Consider the following 24,484-nt stretch of genomic DNA (forward strand, 5'->3'; position numbering starts at 1 on the left):
CAAGGGCCCAGACCTTTCAGGAATGAAGGTTTGGGTCACCCACCAGGAAAAGACCCACAACCAGCTGAGGTGCTTACTGAAAGCAAAGGGGATACGTAATGGATAGTGAAAGGTTATTTTAAATACCAGCCACAACCCATGGCCAGTTACAGAAACACGGGCTGGAATGATCATGAATATTTCCTACTTGTTTTGTTAGGAATACGTTTCTGTGTGTTTATATACTGGCAAACCTCAAGACATTGCAGGCTTGGTTCCAGACTACAACAATAAAACTAATATCACAGGCTGGGTGTGGTGGCTCACACCTGTAATCCCAGCACTTTGGGAGGCCGAGGCAGGCGGATCACCTGAGGTCAGGAGTTTGAGACCAGCCTGGCCAACATGGTGAAACACTGTCTGTACTAAAAATACAAAAAAATAGCTGGGCGTCGTGGTACGCGCCTGTAATCCCAGCTACTCGTGAGGCTGAGGCAGGAGAATAGCTTGAACTGGGGAGGCAGAGGTTGCATTGCCCTCCAGCCTGGACAACGAGTGAAACTTCACCTAAAAAAAAAACAAAAAAAAAAACGGCCGGGCGTGGTGGCTCACACCTGTAATCCCAGCACTTTGGGAGGCCAAGGCGGGTGGATCACAAGGTCGAGAGATCGAGACCATCCTGGCTAACACGGTGAAACCCCATCTCTACAAAAAAAATAAAAAAAAATTAGCCGGGCGTGGTGGCAGGTGCCTGTAGTCCCAGCTACTCAGGAGGCCGAGGTAGGAGAATGGCGTGAACCAGGGAGGCGGAGCTTGCAGTGAGTGGAGATCGCACCACTGCACTCCAGCCTGGGGGACAGAGCGAGACTCCGTCTCAAAAAAAAAAAAAAAAAAAAGATGCTGACGATCGTTTGAGCCTTTAGCAAGTTGCAATCATTTTGCTGGAGGAGGGTCTTGCCTCATTGCGGGTGGCTGGTGGTGACTGATCAGGATGGTGGTTGCTGAAGGTTGTGTGGCTGTGGTAAAAGCGCTTAAAATCAGACTGCAGTGAAGCTTGCCATATCCATCATCTCTCCCTCTCAAGAATGATTTCTCTGTAGCCTGTGATGCTGTTTGATAGCATTTTACCCACAGTAGAACTTCTTTCAAAATTGGAGTCAGCCCCCTCAGACCTTACCGCTGCTTTATTAACTAAGTTGCTGTGATGTTCTGAGTCCTTTGTTGTCATTTCAAATGTTCACAGCATCTTCCCCAGGAATAGAACCCACCTCAAGAAGGCACTGTCTTTGCTCATCTACAAGAAACAACTCCTCACCTGCTCCAGTTTGGTCATGAGATTGCAGCCATCTCAGCCACATCTTCAGGCTCCACCTCTCATTCTAGTTCTCTCATTGTTTCTACCACATCCACACTTTCTTCCTTCACGGAAGACATGTGTGATGGTTGGAATCAACTTCTTCTAAATTCCTGTTAATGTTGATATTTTGATCTTCTCCCATGAGTCACGAATTTTTTTTTTTTTTTTTCTTTTTAAGAAAAAGTCTTGCTCTGTCACCCAGGCTGGAGTGCAGTGGCACAATCACAGCTCACTGAAAGCCTTGACCTCCTGGGCTCAGGTGATCCTCCCACCTCAGCCTCCTGAGTAGCTGGGACCATGGGTGTGCGCCACCACACCCAGCTAATTTTTAAATTTTTAGTAGATATGGGGTTTCGCCATGTTGCGCAGGCTGGTCTTCAACTCCTGACCTCAGGTGATCCACCCGCCTCGGCCTCCCACAATGCTGGGATTCCAGGCGTGAACCACCGCGCCCGGCCCACATCATGTGTGCTACTCTTTCTAAAGACCAAGGACTGTGATTTATGAATCTTAAAAGTGACAAATACATATTTGTGCTGTGTGTATTTCGTATGACTTCATGTGCCTTCGAATGCAATTGCTGAAGAGAAAACTCTAATATGTTCTCCAGAATGCGATACATGTTGAGGCTCGTTCATACGTATTTTAAAACAATAATAATTTTCAGAATAGCCAAGTCGATTCAGGTAACATCGCTAGCTAAACACCAGTGGGGACATTCTCCTTAAGTGACCCACATACACACAGAGAGAGATTTCTGTAGCCCAGAGCACACTGGCTAATTCTTCATCGGATGCCAAATGACTCCTTGGGCTTCTTATAACACCCCCTACAATTAGGATTCTGAGATCGTCTCCATTGCAAATCCCCTTTCCACACCCCTTTAAAAGGCAGCTGTGTGGCCGGGCGCGGTGGCTCACGCTTGTAATCCCAGCACTTTGGGAGGCCGAGGCGGGCGGATCATGAGGTCAGGAGATCGAGACCACGGTGAAACCCCGTCTCTACTAAAAAATAGAAAAAATTAGCCGGGCGTGGTGGCGGGTGCCTGTAGTCCCAGCTACTCGGAGAGGCTGAGGCAGGAGAATGGCGTGAACCCGGGAGGGGGAGCTTGCAGTGAGCCGAGATTGCGCCACTGCACTCCAGCCTGGGCGACAGAGCGAGACTCCGTCTCAAAAAAAAAAAAAAAAAAAGGCAGCTGTGATATCTGGCCTCTAACCAAGGCCTGCCGCATCCACAATTCTCTAAATTTTATTTATATTTCATGTGCGGTGTGTTCAAACTCTCCCTTCCCCAGGTGCCAGATGCCGGTTTGGACACACTCCAGTGGAAAGTGCTTTCCTGTAAAATCAGAAACGTCACACACGGAACAAACCTCCTCTTTATATCAGACTTGCACCAAGTATACCAAAGTTAATGCTTGAATATTTGCAATATTTGCAGCCCCCCAAATTCCCTCTTCACCGGCTTCCACACCAAATGCCTTTTGCCCTTTGGCTGCCGTCCAGGTAAATGCTGATAGCCCTTTTACATTTCTCTAGTTTTCATAATTTTGAAAGTGTCAGAGTGTAGGACTCTATCTAACACTCTTCCAGTAGTGCCTAACCCATGTACCCAGTGCATGGGCCTTTCAGATAGGATTTGGATGAGATGATAAAACATTGTAACCCATTTACAGGATTTCAAAAGATATCCAGTAACTATCTATCTATCATCTATCTATCTATCTATCTATCTATCTATACTTTTTTTTTTTTTTTTTGATATGAAGTCTCTCCCTGTCGCCCAGGCTGGAGTGCAGTGGCACGATCTTGGCTCACTGCAAACTCCACCTCTTGGGTTCACGCCATTCTCCTGCCTCAGACTCCCGAGTAGCTGGGACTACAGGTGCCCGCCACCATGTCCGGCTAATTTTTTGTATTTTTAGTAGAGACGGGGTTTCACCGTGTTAGCCAGGATGGTCTCAACCTCCTGACCTCGTGATCTGCCCGCCTCGGCCTCCCAAAGTGTTGGGATTACAGGCGTGAGTCACCTCTCCCGGCCTAGTAACTTAATATATATGATATGAGTAGCTTTAAATGTTTTCACCAAGGCCGGGCGGTGGCTCATGACTGTAATCCCAGAGCTTTCGAAGGCTGAGGCGGGCGGATCACTTGAGGCTAGGAGTTTGAGACCAGTCTGGCCAGCATGGTGAAAACCCCGTCTCTATTAAAAATACAAAAAATTGGCCAGGAGTCTTGGCAGGTGCCTGTAATCCCAGCTACTCCAGAGGCTGAGGCAGAGAATTGCTTAAACCTGGAGGGGCGGAGCTTGCAGTGAGCCGAGATCGCGCCACTGCACTCCAGCCTGGGCAACAGAGCGAGACTCTGTCGCAAAAAACAAACAACAAAACAAAACAAAACAAAAAAAATTAGTCAGTGCATGCCAGTAATCCCAGCTACTTGGGAGGTGGTGCATGCCTGTAATCCCAGCTACTCGAGAGGCTGAGGCAGGAGAAGCACTTGAATCTGGTAGACGGAGGTTGCAGGAGCCGAGATCGCGCCACTGCACTCCAGCCTGGGCAACAGAGTGAGACTCTGTCTGTAGGGACCAGCCCCACAGGGTCGGTGGGTCTCTCCCTGTGTGCAGAGACGAGAGAGTGTAGAAATAAAGACACAAGACAAAGAGATAAAAGGCAGCTGGGCCTGGGGGACCACTACCACCAAGTCGTGGAGACTGGTAGTGCTCCCAAATGCCAGGCTGCACTGATATTTATTGGATACAAGGCAAAGGGTCAGGATAAGGAGAGTGAGCCATCTCCAATGATAGGTAAGGCCACGTGGGTCACGTGTCCACTGGACAGGTGGCCCTTCCCCACCTGGCAGCTGAGGCAGAGAGAGAGAGAGAGACAGAGAGAAACAACTTACACCATTATTAGAGACCTTTAGTACTTTCACTAATTTGCTACTGCTATCTAGAAGGCAGAGCCAGATGTACAGGATGGAACATGAAGGCGGACTGGGAGCGTGACCACTGAAGCACAGCATCACAGGGAGACGGTTAGGCCTCCGGATAACTGCGGGAAAGCCTGACTGATGTCACACCCTCCACAAGAGGTGGAGGAGCAGAGTCTTCTCTAAACTCCTCCAGGGAAAGGCAGACTCCCTTTCCTGGTCTGCTAAGTAGCGGGTGTTTTTCCTTGACACTTATGCTACCGCTAGACCACGGTCCACCTGGCAACGGGTGTCTTCCCAGATGCTGGCGTCACCGCTAGACCAAGGAGCCCTCTGGTAGCCCTGTCTGGGCATAACAGAAGGCTCACACTCTTGTCTTCTGGTCACTCCTGTGTCCCCTCAGCTCCTATCTCTGTATGGCCTGGTTTTTCCTAGGTTATGATTATAGAGCGAGGATTATTATAATATTGGAATAAAGAGTAATTGCTACAAACTAATGATTAATGATATTCATATATAATCATACCTAAGATCTATATCTGGTATAACTATTCTTATTTTATATTTTATTATACTGGAACAGCTGGTGTCCTCGGTCTCTTGCCTGGGCACCTGGGTGCCTGGCCGCCCACGCTGTCTCAAAATAAATAAATAAATAAATAAAGTTTTCATTAAAAAGTGATGCTTTCTGTGTGTGTTTTATAATATTGTCCCTACAGTGGCACAGACTTTCAGCATGAAAGTCTCCTAAGAAGGTGGAATTCGACTTTGCAGTAGGATTCTAGCGTGTTCGAAGGCAGGCCTCCATCTAAGATCTTACCTGTGTCATGAGCAATACTAGTAGGTGACTAAGGAAGTGGATATAACTTGTAGAGACACCAATCCACTTTCCGTTCCCATCTCCACCTCTCTCTCCTGTTTTATATGGTAACATTTCACCGAGCCGAAACCCTGCACCATTCCTTATTCTACCCTAGAAAAACGGAGAACCTTCGACGTGAACACTTACGTTTTGTGCCAAAAGCTTGAAGTTATATTCTGAGGTTTAAATTAGCTCCCGCAAAACGTCCTATCATTTGTGTATGTGGACAGCTGCTGTAAAATAAAAGCATTGTGCCTGGTGTCGCGGCAGTGTCTTTTCACAGATGGAGTTTGGTCGGCCTCATTTTTCACTCTTTCCATTAGGTGGCGATGGATACCCAGGAAATACCCTCCGAAGCGGCGGTGGAAGCTCTGAGAAGGGCGGGTTTTCAGCTTTTATTTTTTGCTTTCCCTGAGTCGTTAGTAGCTGATCCACACCGGCGGCCTGTTATTGTGGCTGGGCCCGGATCTGCACCTGCTTCAGGCACCAGTGGGTTGGGTTGGCGGGAGGCGCTGGGTGGCCAGAGGACTCGCCACGGACCACCTGTTTTTTGTTTTTTTTGAGACGGAGTCTCGCTCTGTTGCCCAGGCTGGAGTGCAGTGGAGCGATCTCGGCTCACTGCAGCCTCCGTCTCCCGGGTTCACGTCATTCTCCTGCCTCAGCTTCCTGAGTTGCTGGGATTACAGGTGCCTGCCACCACACCCGGCTAATTTTTGTATTTTTAGTAGGGGGGGGGGTGGTTTCCCATATTGGCCAGGCTGGTCTCGAACTCCTGACCTTGTGATCCACCCACCTCGGCCTCCCAAAGTGCTGGGAATTCAGGCGTGAGCCACCGCGCCCGGCCTAGATCACCTGTTTAATCCAGTTTCTCCCTAAGCATCGGGGAGCATCCTGCCAGCTGGTAGGAAAAAAAAAATCTCTATAATGTTCTCAACTATCCATAGACTTGACATGAGGATGGAGCGGATACAGGAGCGCGGCCAGCATTAGTCTGGAGGCCCCGCGGCGTCCTTTGCATCCATCTGTGGGTCTGGAAGACAGATTCGCTGGGGGAAGAGGCCCCGGCGACCCCTGGACGGAAATCCCACACTGCGACCTGGCACCCTAACCCGACCCCACCAGAAGCTGCAAGGGCGTCCTCGGCCCCCTTAGAACAGCTTGGAACACACAGAGGAGTCAGTGTCCAGCCAGGCCCGGCCTGATGCAGTGAGGACGGCGGGTCCTATAAGCATCTCAGGGTCAGTGGGGCACGGAGCGGCCTAAGGGTCAGGCTTCGTGCAGGGAAAGGAGGAGGGAAAGGCCAGGGAGGAACAGGAGGAGGGGTGAAGAGCTCCGCGGGGAGGCGGCGGGATCCCTAGAGGTCTGGAGGGAATTTAGAATTGGGAAGGAGAGAAAATGCGGGCCGGGCTGCAGCCCGGGAAAGCGCCGGCTTAGCGGGCCCTTCTTTCTTCACTTCGGCCGCGGGCTTTCCAGGGGGAGTGCGGCGTTTCGGGTCCGGCTTCTCGCCAAGCGGTCACTCCGGGAACCGCGGGCGGAGAGCTCTGGTCCTGGCCGGCCGCAAACGGGGCGTGGCGAGTGCTGAGGGGGCGTGGCGAGTGAGGAGGGGGCGTGATGAAGGCGGGCGGAGGGGCGTGACGGGGGAGGGCGGAGGGGCGTGACGGGGGCGGGCGGCGGGGCGTGACGAGGGCCGCCGAAGGGGCGTGGCGCGGGCCGGGGAGGGGGCGTGGCGCGGGCGGGGGAAAGGGGCGTGGCGCGGGCCGGCGGAGGGGCGTGGCGCGGAAGAGCGGAGGGGGCGTGGCGTGGGCGGGCCTAGTGGGCGGGGCTCCGCTCTCCCCAGCGCCCGCCGCCGCCGCCACCGCCTCCTCCCGCCGCGCGGACAGTGGAGCGGGGTCGCAGCCGCCTGCCCGCCCTGCGGTGGGCCAGGATGTCGGGCTTCCTGGAGGAGCTGCTCGGCGAGAAGCTGGTGACGGGCGGCGGCGAGGAGGTGGACGTGCACTCGCTGGGCGCCCGCGGCATCTCGCTGCTGGGTCTCTACTTCGGCTGCAGCCTCAGCGCCCCCTGCGCGCAGCTCAGCGCCAGCCTGGCCGCCTTCTACGGGCGCCTGCGGGGGGACGCGGCGGCCGGGCCGGGGCCGGGAGCGGGCGCCGGGGCGGCGGCGGAGCCCGAGCCGCGGCGGCGCCTGGAGATCGTCTTCGTGTCCTCGGACCAGGACCAGCGGCAGTGGCAGGACTTCGTGCGGGACATGCCGTGGCTGGCGCTGCCCTACAAGGAGAAGCACAGGAAGGTGAGCGGCGCGGGCCTCGCCGGCCCCTGCCCGCCCCTCACCCCCGTTACCCCTGCCCTTCCCCAACCCCGTTGTCCCCCTGCCCGCCCCCAGTCCCCCGCCCCCGACCCACTGTCCTCTCCCCGCCCCCCACCCCGCCGTCCCCGCCTCTGCACCCCCTCCCCTCCCGCTCCGCGCTGTGCCCGCACCCTCATCCCAGGACCCCTCTTTGGTTCGAGTGCTGCGCTGCGCCCGCCCTGGAAAGTTGGACCCCCCTCGGCCCCCGGGACCCCGGCTGGAGCCCCTCCGTCCGCACACGCTGGGAGCCTCGGGTGGGGGCGGCTGCGCTCGGGGATCCCGGTTCCGCGACCCCTTCACCCGCGAGCAGAGGCGCCAGGAGGGGCCCCTTCCTGCCTCCGCCGCCGACCCCCGCGGATTCCCACAGTGGGGAGGGGAGGGGAGGGCGCGCGCCCCCCGCCCGTGGTGCCCAAACCAGCGCGTTTCCTTTCTGTCCGGGAGAAACCTGCCTTCCCGGAGCCCCTTCCCCGGGGACCGGGGACCTGGGGGCCGAGGCCGAGGTCAGGAGAGGCGGCCGGTGATCGCGGCCGTGGCTGTGGCCGAGAAAGGCGCTCACGGCTCTGTCTCCCGCCCCCGCCTCCCCCGCCCCAGGCTGAGTTCGCGGCCACCGGGGAGCTTTGCATTGTCTGGCCGTCCAGCCTCCTCCTCCCCAGACGCCTCCCTTGCGCGGGAACAGCCCGGGCCGTGCGGAGCTCAGCTGCGTGGTGGCCCCGGGGTCTTCGAGTTAAGGGTTGAGCTGACCCCATCGATGCACATTGACTGGAAGAAGGAGGATTTGGGGAAATGGATACTTTGCTGTCAACTTCTCGTGTCTCCCAGCTTGCTGCCGAGTTGAGTTTGGGTTTCTGAGTGTGTCCCTTGGGTGAGGATGTCTGTCTCTGTGATAATACAGCACACCCAGGACATTTTGTAATGAATGGAGTCAGAAAAAGTTTTGGAGCGCTGTTGCTTCCTGAGTGTATCTGATGCAACGTGTGAATCCAGCCCCTTTCCCTTTTTGAGGAAAGCCTGTTTCTGGAGTGGACAGAAGGGCTATTCTGGGGGCGTTTAGTTTCCTCTGGGGAGCATGGCGAGGCGTGCCACGTGTTCCTTTTATATGTGCAGAATCTTGTTGAGAAGCATGATTTAGATTTACTGAGAGCAAAAGGCTTATACTGTGACCCTAAATGTCTTGAGTAAATCATCCATCCCAAAGCAGTGTGAGGTAGAGATTTGAGATTTAAAGTATGAAATACAGTTGATCCGATGCAGTTTGTAAATTTAACATTGGGAAAACGTAGGTTCACTAACCACTTAGAGGCAAGAGTTGGCATTTTTACTGCTTTTTAGGTTATTTTGCCCATTTTGATTGACATGCTTGATATAGTATGAATATGCATGGCCAGTACTTTTTGATTCAAAATATGAGAATCCTTTGTTTTCCTTGGTGGTGGTTTTTGTGATACGTTCGTGGAGAAATAATGTTCAGAAAGTGATTTGCCAAAAAAGATTTTCATTGTTATGGCAAGTTTCTGTTGTAGACTAAAGTCTACTTAAATTAATGTCCTTATCCGGCAATACAAATGATTTCTAGCTTTGGAAAACATAGAATTATGGTAAAATGTTACAGGCTTAACAGCCTATTGTTGTGTTTTTTACTGAAGAGGAAATACATTTTTTGGATAGTAAAAATATGGAGCAAACAGATGTTTTGCAAATGCTTAGAGCTTTTTCCGAAAAAGGAGAATATTTGATAGGACATGGGCCACGGCTGGCTCTCTATACCCTGGACAGACTCTTTGCATGACAAAAAGGATTCTGCGGCCCTAGCCTGGACCTGCTGATTCCTCCATGATGAGAACCTGGATGACACACGGCAGACTCTCATTTGAAAATACCGTTCAGAGTGCTGGACGTGCCCAAACCCTGGTGCGTTAGCATCTTAAACATTTTATGTTTTTGCCCAGAGTTTTTCTGACTCACATCCTGTACTTTATTCTCTAAAACCAAGGAGATAGTTTCTGTCCTTGGTCGTGAACAAACCACTCAAGATCTGACCTCAGAAACATTCTTATGTTTGGAGGCTGAGGCAGGAGAATCTCTTGAACCTGGGAGGCGGAGGTTGCGGTGAGCCGAGATCGCACCATTGCTCCTCAGTCTAGGCAACAAGAGTGAAACTCTGTCTCAAAAAAAAAAAAAAAAAAAGGAATTATTTTCCCCCTTGAAACCAAAGAGATGTGGAACAAATGCCTTTTCTGTAACTGAGTTTTTGTCGCGTTTGAAGTTAGGGTTCTTAGAAGCCTGTGAGCTAATGAGGCTAATTTCATCATCAGAACAAGTGAAGAGCCAGGGTTCTCCCAGCTGAGGGCACTGGATGGGTGAACACGTCTTGTTGATGGACTCTGTCCGCGTCGTTTCACCAACTATAAAAATAACTCTAGAGAAGGGAATTTTGTTTTACACTGAAGGGAAACCAGAGTTCCAGATTGCTAATTTTTTTTAAGTTCTCATTAACATTTGTTCTTTAAGCCCATGCATATACTTCTTCCCATTGGGATAACAAAGGGTATGGTTCTAATTAGTTATTGGCTGGCATTTCTCTAAAGAAAATTGAAAAATTATGGTGGGGAAAGAAAATGCTGTGTGGTATTTCTTTTTTTCTTTTATTAATTTCTCCTTTATATAGTAGAAAAGCCTGGGGATGACCATATATGTTAAGCCTGCATTTTGCCTAGTTCCTCTCACCTTGACTGGAACTGTGAGAAAACACCAAAAAAAAAAAAAAGGAAAAAATTAAAAAAAAACATTCTTTATACAAAATTGTCCTGTTTCTGCCTGTTGTCATGGTAGGCACAAAAGTAATTGAAGCTTAATTTTTTTGGCTTCCAAAACACATATTATTTCAGCTTCCAAAACACACATTATTATATAGCTGTGCAGAAATTGTAATTAGATGGTAATAGAACTTTGAGAGCATTTATAAGAACAATTTTATCAGCAAATCTATAATGCTGAAGTTAAGGCAGTTAGACTTGTTTTAATAAGTAGGTTGGTAGATGATTTTCAGATTTCTAGAGAGAAGGAATGTGATCGATAGTCGGGAGGTGGTGAATTTAGACTTTGGGCATTTGGTCTTCCCTTCGGATTAGTATGTTACTCACCCGTCAAGACTGGAGAGGTCCATCTCCGGGATCCACTTCAGCCTCATAGAAGTGAGCAGTCTTTTGGTTTTAAAGCCACAGAGCTCAACTTTGTCTGGGCTGGATGCCTGATCAAAAACATATGGTCAGTGTGGGTGCACTGACGTCCAAGGGTGCAGACCACTGGCTTCCTCTGGACAGTTTTGTGAGGCTCTGGTGTGGCCCCAGGACTTCCTGCATGACAAAGGGGAAGAGAAAGTCTGCAGAGTCAGGGGACCCTGGTCCAGTATCCCTGGTCAGCCTGCTCCAGCCAGGGGAAGTGGAGACTCACTCTGGCTGCTCTGGGTGGTCCTTTCAGTTCAGACTAAACGAGAAGCTTGGCTGAGAATTTACCTGAAACACTTTGGCCCTACGAGTGGGACAAGATTTGGTAGCAACCTCAACAGTCTTACAACTCCAGCTCTGCCACCCTTCCTTGAATCCAAACACTGCAGCCAGGAAGAGAACTGTTGCTGTGACACCACTGTATCTTTTCTTTGCATTCACTTTCAAGGTGGGAAAAGATGGCAAAAAGGTGCAGTTTTGAAAAGTAGGATTTTCTGCCTTCTTCATAAGAAGCCCGGACCAGCCAGGACAGGCTCCCACTGGTGACTGTGTTTCCAGGACTTGGGCCAATCTTTTAGTAATAAAGGACAACTGTTCAATTAAGAGCAGGCCGGGTGTGATGGCTCGCACCTGTAATCCAGCACTTTGGGAGGCCAAGGTAGGGGGATCACTTGAGCCTAGGAGTTTGAGACCAGCCTGGGCAACATGGTGAAACATTGTCTCTACAAAAAATAACAATTAGCTGGTCATGGTGGTGTGTACCTGTGGTCCCAGATACTCGGGAGGCTGAGGCAGGAGGATTGCTTAAACCCAGGAGGTGGAGGCTGCAGTGAGCCATGTTTGTGTCACTACACCCCAGCCTGGACAACAGAGCAAGACCCTGTCTTAAATAAATAAATAAATAAAAATAAAGAAATAAGAGCACTGTTCCTTGAGAGGCTTTTTCTTGTTCCATTATTTGTAATATATTTTTTAATCTCTTTCTTTTTTCTCTGCATAATAAGGCAGTCTAATATATGGCTAAAAATATAGATTCTTTTGTCCTTCTGCTTGAGTTCGCACCCCTGCTCTGCCGTTTATTAGCTGTGCGTCCTTGTGCAAGGCGCTGTACATCTCTGTGCCACACGTTCCTTTTCCATTTGTGATAATAGCACCTGCCTTATTGTTGTAAAGGCTATGTGAGATAATATACACGTGCCTGGCATATGGTAAGTGCTCAGTAAATGCTATTATTGTTTTTAGATAAATGATCATTAAGTTTAGTCATTCATTTCATAGCTTGAGCCTTGGGAATCTATCACATTACAGAACTGTAAAACTGTTATGAGGTATATATAATTTTTTTTTTTTTGAGATGGAGTCTTGCTGTGTCGCCCAGGCTGGAGTGCAGTGGCGCGATCTTGGTTCAGTGCAAGCTCTGCCTCCTGGGTTCACGCCATTCTCCTGCCTCAGCCTCCAGAGTAGCTGGGACTACAGGCGCCCGCCACCACGCCCAGCTAATTTTTTTTGTATTTTTAGTAGAGACGGGGTTTCACTGTGTTAGCCAGGATGGTCTCGAACCCCTGACCTCAAGTGACCCACCCACCTCAGCCTCCTAAAGTGCTGGGAATTACAGGCGTGAGCCACCACGCCCGGCATGATGTATATTTTTAAACTTTTCAAACCAATGACTTTTACAAGCATACAAGGGGATTTGATGAAAGAGTCAAAAAAAATTGCCCTACAGTGGCTGGGCACAGTGGCTCAGGCCTGTAATCCCAGCACTTTGGGAGGCCGAGGTGGGTGGGTCGCTTGAGGTCAGGAGTTCGAGACCAGTCTGGCCAACATGGTGAAACTCCATCTCTACTAAAAATACAAAATTAACCAGGTGTGGTGGTGCACACCTGTACTCCCAGCTACTCGGGAGGCTGAGGCAGGAGAATCGCTTGAACCCGGGAGGCGGAGTTTGCAGTGAGCCAAGATCGAGCCACAGCACTCCAGCCTGGGTGACAGGGCAACACTCCATCTTGAAAAAAAAATTTTTTTTAAATAAAAAAAATTGCCCCACAGGCCGGGCGCGGTGGCTCACGCTTGTAATCCCAGCACTTTGGGAGGCCGAGGCGGGCGGATCATGAGGTCAGGAGATCCAGACCATGGTGAAACCCCGTCTCTACTAAAAAATACAAAAAATTAGCCGGGCGTGGTGGCGGGCGCCTGTAGTCCCAGCTACTCGGAGAGGCTGAGACAGGAGAATGTCGTGAACCCGGGAGGCGGAGCTTGCAGTGAGCCGAGATTGCGCCACTGCACTCCAGCCTGGGCGACAGAGCGAGACTCCGTCTCAAAAAAAAAAAAATTGCCCCACAAGAGATTATAACTGAGAAGAAAGACCTAGAAGAATGAAACAACAAAAGCAAATGAATATGGCATGATACTGGCCTTAAAGTCCTGGGATATTACTGATACTTACTGAGCTCTGTATTTATATCTGCCGATGACGCTCCAGGCTGCTGCTGATCGAGGAAGCCTGGGAAAGATTTAAGTTACTATTAAGTTACCCTTTAAGTCACCCTTGTAACTTAAAGATGATCAGGCACTTTTCTCGAGAGAAATTATGCACAAAGCAATCATTTTGTGGTTTCCCAAAGCTATTAGGTGTGTCTTCCGCTGACCCTGTTTGCTTAACTCTGGGCCACGTAGAGGTTGGAAGACTGCTGTTTCGCGTTAGAAACGGAGGGTGCCCGTCTCTGGAGCCTGCCTCCTGTCCCAGCTCCGGAATGCTGCGGGATGGGTTTGCTCTGACGCGTAGGCCAAATGGCCGGTTTGGTGCTCATCTCCCCGTTAGCAGCTCAGGCCTGCCTCTGAGTAGCCGTCCACGGCTCTTGCTAATCGATTTGTCTTCTGACACGGGTTGGAATGTGAGCCAGAGCACAGAGGCAAGCCCTGGAAGTTAGGGTCACTGATTTGATTCTACTTTTTTTTTTTTTTTTTGAGACGGAGTCTTGCTCCGTCACCCAGGCTGGAGTGCAATGGCACGATCTTGGCTCACTGCAAGCTCTGCCTCCCGGGTTCAAGCGATTCTCCTGCCTCAGCCTCCCGAGTAGCTGGGACTACAGATGTGTGCCACCACACCTGGCTAATTTTTTGTATTTTTAGTAGAGATGGAGTTTCACCGTGTTGGCCAGGATGGTCTTGATCTCCTGACCTCATGATCCACCCGCCTCGGCCTCCCAAAGTGCTGGGATTACAGGCCTGAGCCACCGCGCCCGGCCCTGATTCTACTTTTTAAAATATTCCACCTTTTGTTGGGAAGGCTTGTTGTAATGTGTGCACACATTTGAGAAAACAGGCTTTGTGCACAGCTGGGGTCGGGGGTGAATAAGCCCCTTGGGGATCTTTCTCTTTCCTGACAGGGATCAGGGTTCCAGGGCTCCAGCTCGTCCCGTTGTGAACTAGGTGGGGTCCTTCCTGCATTTCGTTTTGGCCGGGAGAGCACAGGCTTGGCATAGGATGTCTTTTCTTTTTGTCTTTTTTTTTTTTTTTTTTTTTTTCAGATGGAGTCTCACTGCCAGGCTGGAGTGCGGTGGTGCGATCTCAGCTCACTGAGACCTCTGCCTCCCGGGTTCAAGCGATTCTCCTGCCTCAGCCTCCTGAGTAGCTGGGTTTACAGGCGCCCGCCCACACGCCTAGCTAATTTTTGTATTTTTAGTAGAGATGAGGTTTCACCATGTTGGCCGGGCTGGTCTCGAACTCCCGACCTCATGTGATCCGCCCGCCTCGGCCTCTCAAAGTACTGGGATTACAGGCATGAGCCACTGCGTCCGGTCTGTTTTTGTTTCTTAATGAGTGTTTTAAAGAGGTCTTAAATGAGCAAATGGATATCACAGCTGGGTGAGTCCCAGCAGCTTCTTGTGCAACTGGATTGCCCTGTAATTCTGTGCTCAAAAATAGGAAAAAGCTTGACTCTCTATTTTTTTTTTTTTTTTTTTTTTTGAGACAGAGTCTCGCTCTGTCGCCCGGACTGGAGTGCAGTGGCGCAATCTCGGCTCACTGCAAGCTCCGCCTCCCGGGTTCACGCCATTCTCCTGCCTCAGCCTCCGAGTAGCTGGGACTACAGGCGCCCGCCACCGCGCCCGGCTAATTTTTTGTATTTTTTAGTAGAGACGGGGTTTCACCGTGGTCTCGATCTCCTGACCTCGTGATCCGCCCGCCTCGGCCTCCCAAAGTGCTGGGATTACAAGCGTGAGCCACCGCGCCCGGCCCGACTCTCTATTTTTGAAATGTCAAATATCTGAGTCTATTAAAAGAGTCTCAGCCAGGCGCGGTGGCTCACGCCTGTAATCCCAGCACTGTGGGAAGCCGAGGTGGGCGGATCACCTGAGGTTGGGAGTTCGAGACCAGCCTGACCAATATGGAGAAACCTTGTCTCTACTAAAAATACAAAATTAGCCGGGTGTGGTGGTGCACGCTTGTAATCTGAGCTACTGCGGAGGCTGCGGCAGGAGAATCGCTTGAACCTGGGAGGCGGAGGTTGCATTGAGCTGAGATCGCACCACTGTACTCCAGCCTGGGGAACAAGAGCGAAACTCCGTCTCAAAAAAAAAAAAAAAAAAAGATATCTGCAGATCTATCATGTCATGCTTTAATATTTCATCATTTGCATTTCTCTAGCATCTTTCTTCCAAAGAACTCAAAATGCGTGCATATTACGTCTTCCAACAACTAGTAATCAGTAGATATTCACCGTTTTAACTTTTCCAAGTATGTTAGAGTTGGAGAATTGAAGCAAAGAGCTCCGATTATTAGATCAGGGTCACAGTGTTGGATGAAAGAGCTTGGTTGAACTCCCTTAAATTCAACTTGGTCCTTCTGTTCATGGAATTGTACCTTAAAAAATATTCACATCAAACGTTCTGCATGGACGAGGAGGAGCTGCAAGCCCTCTTCACATGGCTTTCTTCCTCTAGGTGTGCAGGGACCGCTCTGAGATAAGACAGAGGTAGTTGAACGGCTTGAAACATTCGCTGGCTGCTTAGAAGGCAGGAGAGCGAGAACCTCTTCTCTCCTGCTACCTTTTTCCATGGTGCTGTTTTTTTTTTTCTAAGAGCCTTTTTAATATTTGGCTTTTTTTTAGTTCCGCCAGTGAAGTGCCCCCAACTCCCCCTTCATCCTGTGGAAAGCCTGCAGGCTGCTCCAGTGCTATTTGTTCAGAGACAAAATTGAACTTCAGGTATCCTGCCGAGATCCTAGGACTAAATCAGTCCTCCCTTTTATGAGGTTTGCAGAAACTGCCGTTCCAACTTCCAGTGAAATCTCAAACCTGTGCTTTCTGCTCCACGATGAGGCAGAAGCCCCAGTGCTGTTACTCGGGAGTGAGACCCGTCGTGGAAGCTTTTGTTCTGTGGCCTCCGTGATTAAAAGCAAACGTAAATTTTCTGCGGCTTGCCGGTCATAATTCTTGGACCAGATACACATCGTAGTTTTGTATGAACTACATTAGAAAATCCTTTTAAAAAAACAACGTAAGCTTCACTTCATCGCTCCCTTCTATCCAATCCGTCAGCCTCTCCCCCTGCTCCCCGGGGTCTCTAGTACAGGCACCAATTACAGGTAAATTCAAGTACTGTTTCTACAGTTAATGCCGGTTTTATCTCAGATCGTTGTTGAATAGTCACCAAATGGTGTGGTGAGTTCTGCTGTCCTGGAGATAGGGTTTTTTCTTTGTTTTCCTGGGAGAATTTCATCCAGATGCATCAGTTCTACAGTTTTTTTAATTTGTCTTCTTTTGGTCAATATCCCTGGGATAAAAATCTAAATGGATTTAGTCTGTTTAAAATCAGAACGCGTTGCTTTTTCTCCCGTTAAACGTGATCTGGTCAAGACGGTTTTCTTTTGATCGTGGTGGCTCACAGCACAGCTGCCTCATCTGTTACTCATTTTTCAGGTTTTGATGTGAAATCGGAAGATTGGGTGGGACCAAGTGCAATAGGGAAAAATCGCAGTGTGACCGCCAGAGCCCCGAATAGGCGTGAATGTAGCTGTGAGTGCGCGTTTTCCAGCTCATGATCCTTCAAAAATACTCCATTATTATATGTGAATATTTAAAGTGTGTTGCCTAGTAGCCGAAGAATATACACTGGAAATCCAGATCCAGGTTTCCTGGGTTTGAAACTTGGCTGTTTCCGGGAGTGTGACTTTGGGGCCACTTATGGAATTTCTGTGTCTCTAGTTTCCTGGGGAGTAAAATGGAGATAATGGTACCCGCCTCTTAGGGTGGTTGTAAAGGATTGAATGACATAATATTTGACAAGTACTTAGGATAGTGCCTGGTGCATAGCACGTGCCATTTAAATGTTTACCCCAGGCGCTTCGGTATTCACTCCACATTTTATGGTTATTTGGATTATAAGAGAGAGGAATTCAGCCTTTTTACCTCTTTGTACTCCTCCCCGATTCCAAAGCACCTAGTTATTTATTTGCATCTAGAGACTGTCGCAGAACCTGGTTTCTCTTCATTTTTTGTTTCTTTTCTTTCTTTTCTTTTTCTTTTCTTCTTCTTCTTTTTTTTTTTTTTTTTTTTTTTGAGACCGTGTCTCCCTCTGTTGCCCAGGCTGGAGTGCGGTGGTACGATCTCAGCTCACTGCGACCTCTGCCTCTTAGGTTCAAGCGATACTCCTGCCTCAGCCTCCTGAGTAGCTAGGATTACAGGTGCCCGCCACCACCCCTGCCTAATTTTTGTATTATTAATACAGACAGAGTTTCACCATCTTGACCAGGCTGGTCTTGAACTCCTGACCTCAAGTGATCCTCAGCCTCTCAGCATGCTGGGATTACAGATGTGAGCCACCATGCCTGGCTAAATTTTTGTATTTTTAGTAGAGATGGAGTTTCACCATATTAGCCAGGATGGTCTTGATCTCCTGACCTCATGACCCACCTGCCTCGGCCTCCCAAAGTGCTGGGATGATCGTTGGTTTGTTTGAATCCAAATAAAATTTGCCGATTACATTTGGTAGCTGTATCCCTTAAGCCTCTTTTAACCTATAGTTTCCCTTCCCTGCTTTTCCTTGCAATTTATTTGTTGTTCTTGTCCATTTAACTTGGTTCTGTCCCTGGATCTGCCTCCTTGCCACATTCCTGAACTTTTCCGAGCTCTGTTTTCTGCCTTATCTAGGTGTGTCGAATATCGGCTCCTGGGTTCAGAAGGGTCTGAGTTTCCTGTGGGTGACAGGTCCAGATATAGGTCAGCTTTAGGCCCGGCTGGCACAGACGCCGTCCTGGGGCGGGTCCTTGCCCATCTCCCCACCCCGCTGGTCTCGGCCCTGGCCTCTGGCAGGCTGTTTCTCATCTCCTGGTGGCCTGAGGACCATCGGCAGTTCTGAGTCTGCTTCCTGTCCTCCCAGACTCCCAGCAGCAGGAGTCTGGCGTGGTCGCCCTTGATCCCATAACTGGTCACTATGGCCGGGATGTGTAAAGATGAAAGGGCCAAGCCTGGGTCGTGTCCGCACCTTTGTAGCTGGAGGCTGGGGTCCCAAGCCAGGTGGACTGAGCCTCAGGCCCGGGGGCTGTGGGGGGCTTGTCAAGAAAAATCAGGGTGTGTTACTGAGGGAGTGTGGCCCCTACGGTCACCCTCTCTGTGTGGCCCCTACGGTCACCCTCTCTGTGTGGCCCCTACGGTCACCCTCTCTGTGTGGGGTGTTTTCCAGTGACCCAAACACACCATCTCCTGAGGAAGTCCGTGCTGACCTCAGCCGTCCTCTCCCAGGGGACCGCTGGGCCGTGAAGAACTGCAGACAACTCTTCTCTTTCCCCAGGGAGAGTCCCCTGGTTCTTGCAGCATTTCTCCTGTGACATGGGTTCACGTTTCCCCCCCACCTAGGCCATTCATATCCAAGCGCCCTCCAAGTTTGTCTGCCCCACCCCCCAACAGTCATCCCCCACCTGAATGCAGGCTCCAGTGTGGTCTGCCCAGGCACAGAGGGCAGCTGGCTGCCCCACCTCCTTTGTTGCCCAATCTTTTGGCTTCCCTGGGCCACGTTGGAAGAAGAATTGTGTTGGGCCACACATAAAATATGCGAACACTGGCCGGGCATGGTGGCTCATGCCTGTATTCCCAGCACTTTGGGAGGCTGAAGTGGACGGATCACCTGAGGTCAGGAGTTCGAGACCAGCCTGACCAACACGGAGAAACCCTGTCTCTACTAAAAATACAAAATTAGTCGGGTGTGGTGGCGCATGCCTGTAATCCCAACTACTCGGGAGGCTGAGGCAGGAGAATCATTTGAACCCTGGAAGCGGAGGTTGCGGTGAGCCAAATTCGCGCCATTGCGCTCCGGCCTGGGTAACAAGAGCGAAACTCCATCTCAAAAGAAAAAAAAAATGCTAACACTAATGATAGCTGATGAGCTAAAAAAATACAAATAGCAAACAAATCTCGTAATGTTTTAAGAAAGTTTACAAATTTGTTTTGGGCCCCATTCAAAGCTGTCCTGGGCCACATGCGTCCGCATGCTGTGGGTTGGACAAGCTTGTTCTAGATCTTATCTAGACTTCAGTTACCATGCCGCGAAATCTCATCACATTCACTTTTCTTTTTGTTTTTTGAGACGGAGTTTTGCTCTTGTTGCCCAGGCTGGAATGCAGCGGTGCAATCTTGGCTCACTGCAAGCTCCGCCTCCCAGGTTCAAGTGATTCTCCTGCCTTAGCCTCCCAAGTAGCTGGGACTACAGGTGCCCGCCACCACACCCAGCTAATTGTTTGTATTTTTAGTACAGACAGGGTTTCACCATGTTGGTCAGGCTAGTCTCGAACTCCTGACTTCGTGATCTGCCCGCCTGGGCCTCCCAAAGTGCTGGGATTATAGGTACGAGTCACCGCGCCCTGCCTGTCGAAGTCACGCCATTCTCCTGCCTCAGCCTCCCAAGTGGCTGGGACTACAGGCTGATGTGATCACCTACAGTAATCAGAGCCCCTTCCTAGCTTTGTGTTATGTGGTCCCTCCTAGACCCTTGTTTATACAAGCAGCTGATAAAAATGTGGATTAGCCTGAGTCTGGGGATAGAGTCGGGGGACACGCCGCCAGACACCTTCTCCAGGCTAGGAGAAGTCTGTTAGTCAGTTGCTCAACTGTCTTCAAATCCAGCTGATTCCAAACTTGCCCTAATTGGATTATGATTCAGCCCACATTCCTCAGTGTGATCAGCATGTTTATCGTAGGAGGCCGTCACAGACAGCTTGCTATCACTTAGTTAGTTCCTATTGATAGTTTTCAAGGAAAGATAGTCTGAAATGACGTGTGTTCGGTGAGTGCTTGCTTCTAACAGATCCCTTTTCCTAAGTGTGTGCAATAACTAAAGTAAGCCGGAAGGTCTGTTGAAGGGTTCATGTCGACTCCAGCTCTGCCGTCTGCAGAGTCGCCCACTTTTGTCTTTTTGAAAATCGAGACTCCCTCCATCGGTGGGTTGCTGGTCACGAAATCACGGACGACGGTTAAATGAGCTTAAGGCCTACGTTCTCCGTCTCGGATGTAATCTGAGAACTGCTCTATCCACTGGGCATGTGTGGAGTGTGGGTACAATTGTTTCCTGCAGAGGACCCTGTGGGAATAGCTGGCTAGATACGCCCAATAGTCAGTGTGCGGTTGAGAGTCCCCCATTTGTCCAGAAGGCCCAGAGCTTGTACTTCCTGAAGGCCGTGTGGTAATCCTGACTGCTCTGCCCTCTACCCAACACCCCTCTTCCCCCATCCTCTCATTAGGGCATTAATGGAGCCTGAGGGAGTCTTTTCCTTAATACCATTCTCTCCATCACACACAGGATGCGAATCCCGCTGGCTAATTAAGTGTGGCATCTTGTTTCAGAATTATCCATAGACAGTCACTAGCTGCAAAGCAGCCCAGTGTCCTTGTGCTGATAGATCCGTTTTTCTTACTATTTTAGGGTGACTCAGTCCATTTATTTTGCAAATTTTACCTTACGTTGAAATAGATTTGTTTTCTTACGCAAGTGTCTTTGGCCACCTAAAGTTACACACAGATCTGTTACATACATTGCGCTTTGGCCCCTAAGGATTCTGACATTTCAGATGTAGGCGTGAGGGTGAATTGGAATTAAATGCCTTCAAACATTTTCCTGGGGGACGTCAGTTTCCTAAATTTGCGGAAAGTCCCTGGCTTCAACTCTTGGATACGTCGCTTTAAGCTTTTTACAAATGTTCTTAAGAATAAAATGCTACTTAATACCACGTGAACATATTCTCTTTCATTTGGATTTGCGGAAAGTATTAATTTGCAGAGACTGGGGTGGAACACTCTAGTTCTGAAGCGCTTTTTGAAGCCCTTCTTAGCTGTGAAGAAATTAGTGACATTTTTTTCTGAGATCGTCTGAATCTGTTCTGCCCCTGAGCCAATAGTTCTGGCACATAGAGATCCTTAGAACAAAACATGGTGTATGTTCATGAGGAGACAGGGATTTATTTGTCTCTGTATATACAGCACAAATTATAGCTTTCCTGCTTACTGTTTACATTAAAAAGCCATTTATATTCCTCTGCTCAGCATGGCTTCATATGCCATGTTTCTCTGTGTTCACTGTTTTCCATCTGCAAGAGAGAGCCAGCATTTTTTGTTTTTGTTTTTGAGACGGAGTCTCACTCTGTCGCCCAGGCTGGAGTGCAGTGGCGCGATCTCGGCTCACTGCAAGCTCCGCCTCCCGGGTTCACGCCATTCTCCTGCCTCAGCCTCCCGAGTAGCTGGGACTACAGGCGCCCCCACCACGCCCGGCTAATTTTTTGTATTTTTAGTAGAGATGGATAGTAATCCATTAGTAACATGGATAACATCCATGTTAGCCAGGATGGTCTCTATCTCCTGACTTCATGATCTGCCTGCCTTGGCCTCCCAAAGTGCTGGGATTACAGGCAGGAGCCACTGCACCCGGCCCAGCATTTTGTTTATTAACTGTAACAGTAATCCTCTTTCCAAAGATAGCATCACTGTTGTAGCGTCTTGTGTGTTTTTCCAGAAAAACAATAGGCATATACTGCATATGAAAATACATACGCTTAAATGGTTTTTTGCGCACATCGATTTAGCATTTTTTTCTTTAATTTTTTCCTTTTTGTTCTTTTTTCCCTGAGACAGAGTCTTGTTCTGTCGCCCAGGCTGGAGTGCAGTGGTGCGATCTTGGCTCACTGCACCCTCCGCCTCCTGGTTTCAAGCCATCCTCCCACCTCCGCCTCCTGGTTTCAAGCCATCCTCCCACCTCAGCCTCCTGGTTTCAAGCGATCCTCCCACCTCAGCCTCCTGAGTAGCGGGAACTCCAGGTGTGTGTCCCACCACACTGGACTGATGTTTTTATTTTTTGTAGAGAAGGGTTTCACTATTTTGCCCAAGGTGGTCTCGAACTCCTGGCCTCAAGCGATCCACCTGCCTCGGCTCCCCAAAATGCTGGGATTACATATGTGAGCCACTGCACCCAGCCCGGATTTAGCATTTTAAGTTAACTGTTATTTTCTGGAAGGGCAGTACGTTAAAAAAAAATTTCAAATGAAATGAAAGAGGTGTGTGTGTGCGTGTGTGTGTGTGTGTGTCCCAGTACCTATACCTTTTTTTTTTTTTTTTTAAATCAGGCCTTTTAAATGGGTCTTGCTTATATCCTTGGCTAACCTGACAGGTGCTGCTTTTTCTGTCTCAGGTGGGTAGAGGCTCAAAATGTCAGTGCATGCCTCTCTGATAACCTTGTGTGATTTCTGCCTTGACAATGAACCCAATACAGTTAGAGACAAGGAACAGAATCCCTCAAACCACCGCTCTCCTTAGAAGGAAAATGTCTCAGGCTGATGTGCCCCCTAAGTACAGCAGGCGAAGGAGGCCTTTGAAAGCCGCTTCCCCGTCCTTAGAGAGGGGCCCCTCTGGGACTGATGGAAAGCAGTGAGAAGACGGTGTCTGGGAAACTCCCACCGCTGGGCTCTGCCGTTTGGATAAGCTGAGAGGCTCATACTCTGAGGCTGTCAGTCTTCGCTTCCAAGCGTATTCAGATGTATATGGGGACAAAAGCCTTCTCCGTGCTGGGCACTTGTATTATGCTGTGGCTTTTGTGGGGGACTAGTATTAGGCAACTTGTATTTAATATAGATTTTTTTACTTACTGAGGTGTGCTGTATTTTTAGAAAACCCACCACACCTTAAATCCAAAGTTATGAAATAGACAAATTCAGGGACAATTAACATTTTAAAAATCTAGTATTTATTTATTTACTTTGAGACGGGGTTATGAGACTGGCTGATTTTTCTATTTTTGGTAGAGACAGGGTTTTACCATGTTGTCCAGGCTGGTCTCGAACTCCTGGACTCAAGTGATCCACCTGCTTCCACCTCCCAAAGTCTTGGGATTACAGGTGTGAGTCACCGGGCCTGGCTGGGAATACTCTTTTTATCACAGAAGGATCTTCATTTTGTTAGGCAATATGCCTAGTTGTTTCAGATTGTGAGCCCCTAAGAGGCGTTCAACCTGTGATTGCCTCTGCATGGGAAAACTCACCTGCAGTGTCTCAGGAATGCATCTATTGCTTTGAGAAAAGTGTACAAATATGATGTCAAAAGTCTTCTCACCTAATATTACATACAACTCTCCCCCATTTTCCTGAATGTTCCTTCTTTTCTTTTTCTTCTTCTTTTTTTTTTTTTTTGAGACAGAATCTCACTTTGTTGCCCAGGCTGGAGTGCAGTGGCGCGATCTCGGCTCACTGCAAGCTCCACCTCCCAGATTCAAGTGATTCTCCTGCCTCAGCCTCCTGAGTAGCTGGGATTACAGGCGCCCGCCACCACGCCTGGCTAATTTTTGTATTTTTAGTAGAAATGGGGTTTTACCATGTTGGTCAGGAAGGTCTTGAACTCCTGACCTCAGGTGATCCGCCCGCCTCCACCTCACAAAGTGTTGGGATTACAGGTGTGAGCCACCATGCCCGGCTAATGTTCCTTATTTTCTCCTTTATGAGGCCACTGAGAAAATTTATAATTCATTGGGTTGCACGTTCACGTAAGCAAGTTGCTTAAGAAAAGTCAAAGGGTTGCTATGGGAATGTTAATTAAATAGATAAATAGTAGAAATTATGAAAGGTAAACTTTTCAAAGATTCAGTGAGCCTTAAGAGAGGACTTGATTTAAGAAGGGGAATTAATGTCAGTTTAGAAGTGAGAATATGATCTGAATTAGTCATAAATGCAGATTAAATGTACATCCTGTAGGTTAGAACAAAACTGTTAAGATGCTTACCTCATTTTACCTTGCCCTCCTGAAGAGATTCCTTACAGCTGTATATGCTAATGAGACCCTGGAAATCCTCTAACTGTTAACAGTCATGAAAGGGTTAAGTAAATTACAATACTTGCTCTCTTATTGAACAGCTATTTCTTTTTCTTTTTTCTTTTCTTTTTTTCTTGAGACGGAGTCTCACTCTGTTGCCCAGGCTGGAGTGTAATGGCATGATCTCGGCTCACTGCAACCTCTGCTTCCCGGGTTCAAGCGATTCTCCCACCTCTGCCTCCCGAGTGGCAGGCACGCGCCACCACACCTGGCTAATTTTTGTATTTTTAGTAGAGAAGGGGTTTTGCCATGTTGGCCAGGCTGGTCAGGAACTTCTGACCTGAAGTGATCTGCCTGCCTCAGCCTCCCAAAGTGCTGGCATTACAGGCATGAGCCACTGTGCCCAGCCTGAATAGCTATTAAAAATCGAGTTAATTGGCCAGGCACGGTGGCTCATGCCTGTAATCCCAGTGCTTTGGGAGGCCGAGGTGGGAGGATCACTTGAGCCCAGG

The 24,484-nt window shown here is 49.3% G+C and overlaps 1 protein-coding gene across 2 annotated transcripts in view; it reads left to right on the forward strand.

The window, feature by feature from the left end:
• Positions 1-6,973: 6,973 nt before the first annotated feature.
• The window catches only part of NXN (nucleoredoxin), a 176,305-nt gene continuing 158,794 nt past the window's right edge, over positions 6,974-24,484 (forward strand). The window contains exon 1 of one of the 2 annotated variants that reach the window (XM_055256630.2): positions 6,974-7,412. In XM_055256630.2, coding sequence (XP_055112605.1) covers positions 7,053-7,412 — 360 coding nt within the window. In that variant the 5' untranslated portion in view covers positions 6,974-7,052. The remainder of the gene's footprint in view (positions 7,413-24,484) is intronic. The other variant, XM_055256632.2, reaches the window with a different exon arrangement.

Source organism: Symphalangus syndactylus, chromosome 20 (genome assembly GCF_028878055.3).
Source record: "Symphalangus syndactylus isolate Jambi chromosome 20, NHGRI_mSymSyn1-v2.1_pri, whole genome shotgun sequence".
Classification (NCBI taxonomy): domain Eukaryota; kingdom Metazoa; phylum Chordata; class Mammalia; order Primates; family Hylobatidae; genus Symphalangus; species Symphalangus syndactylus.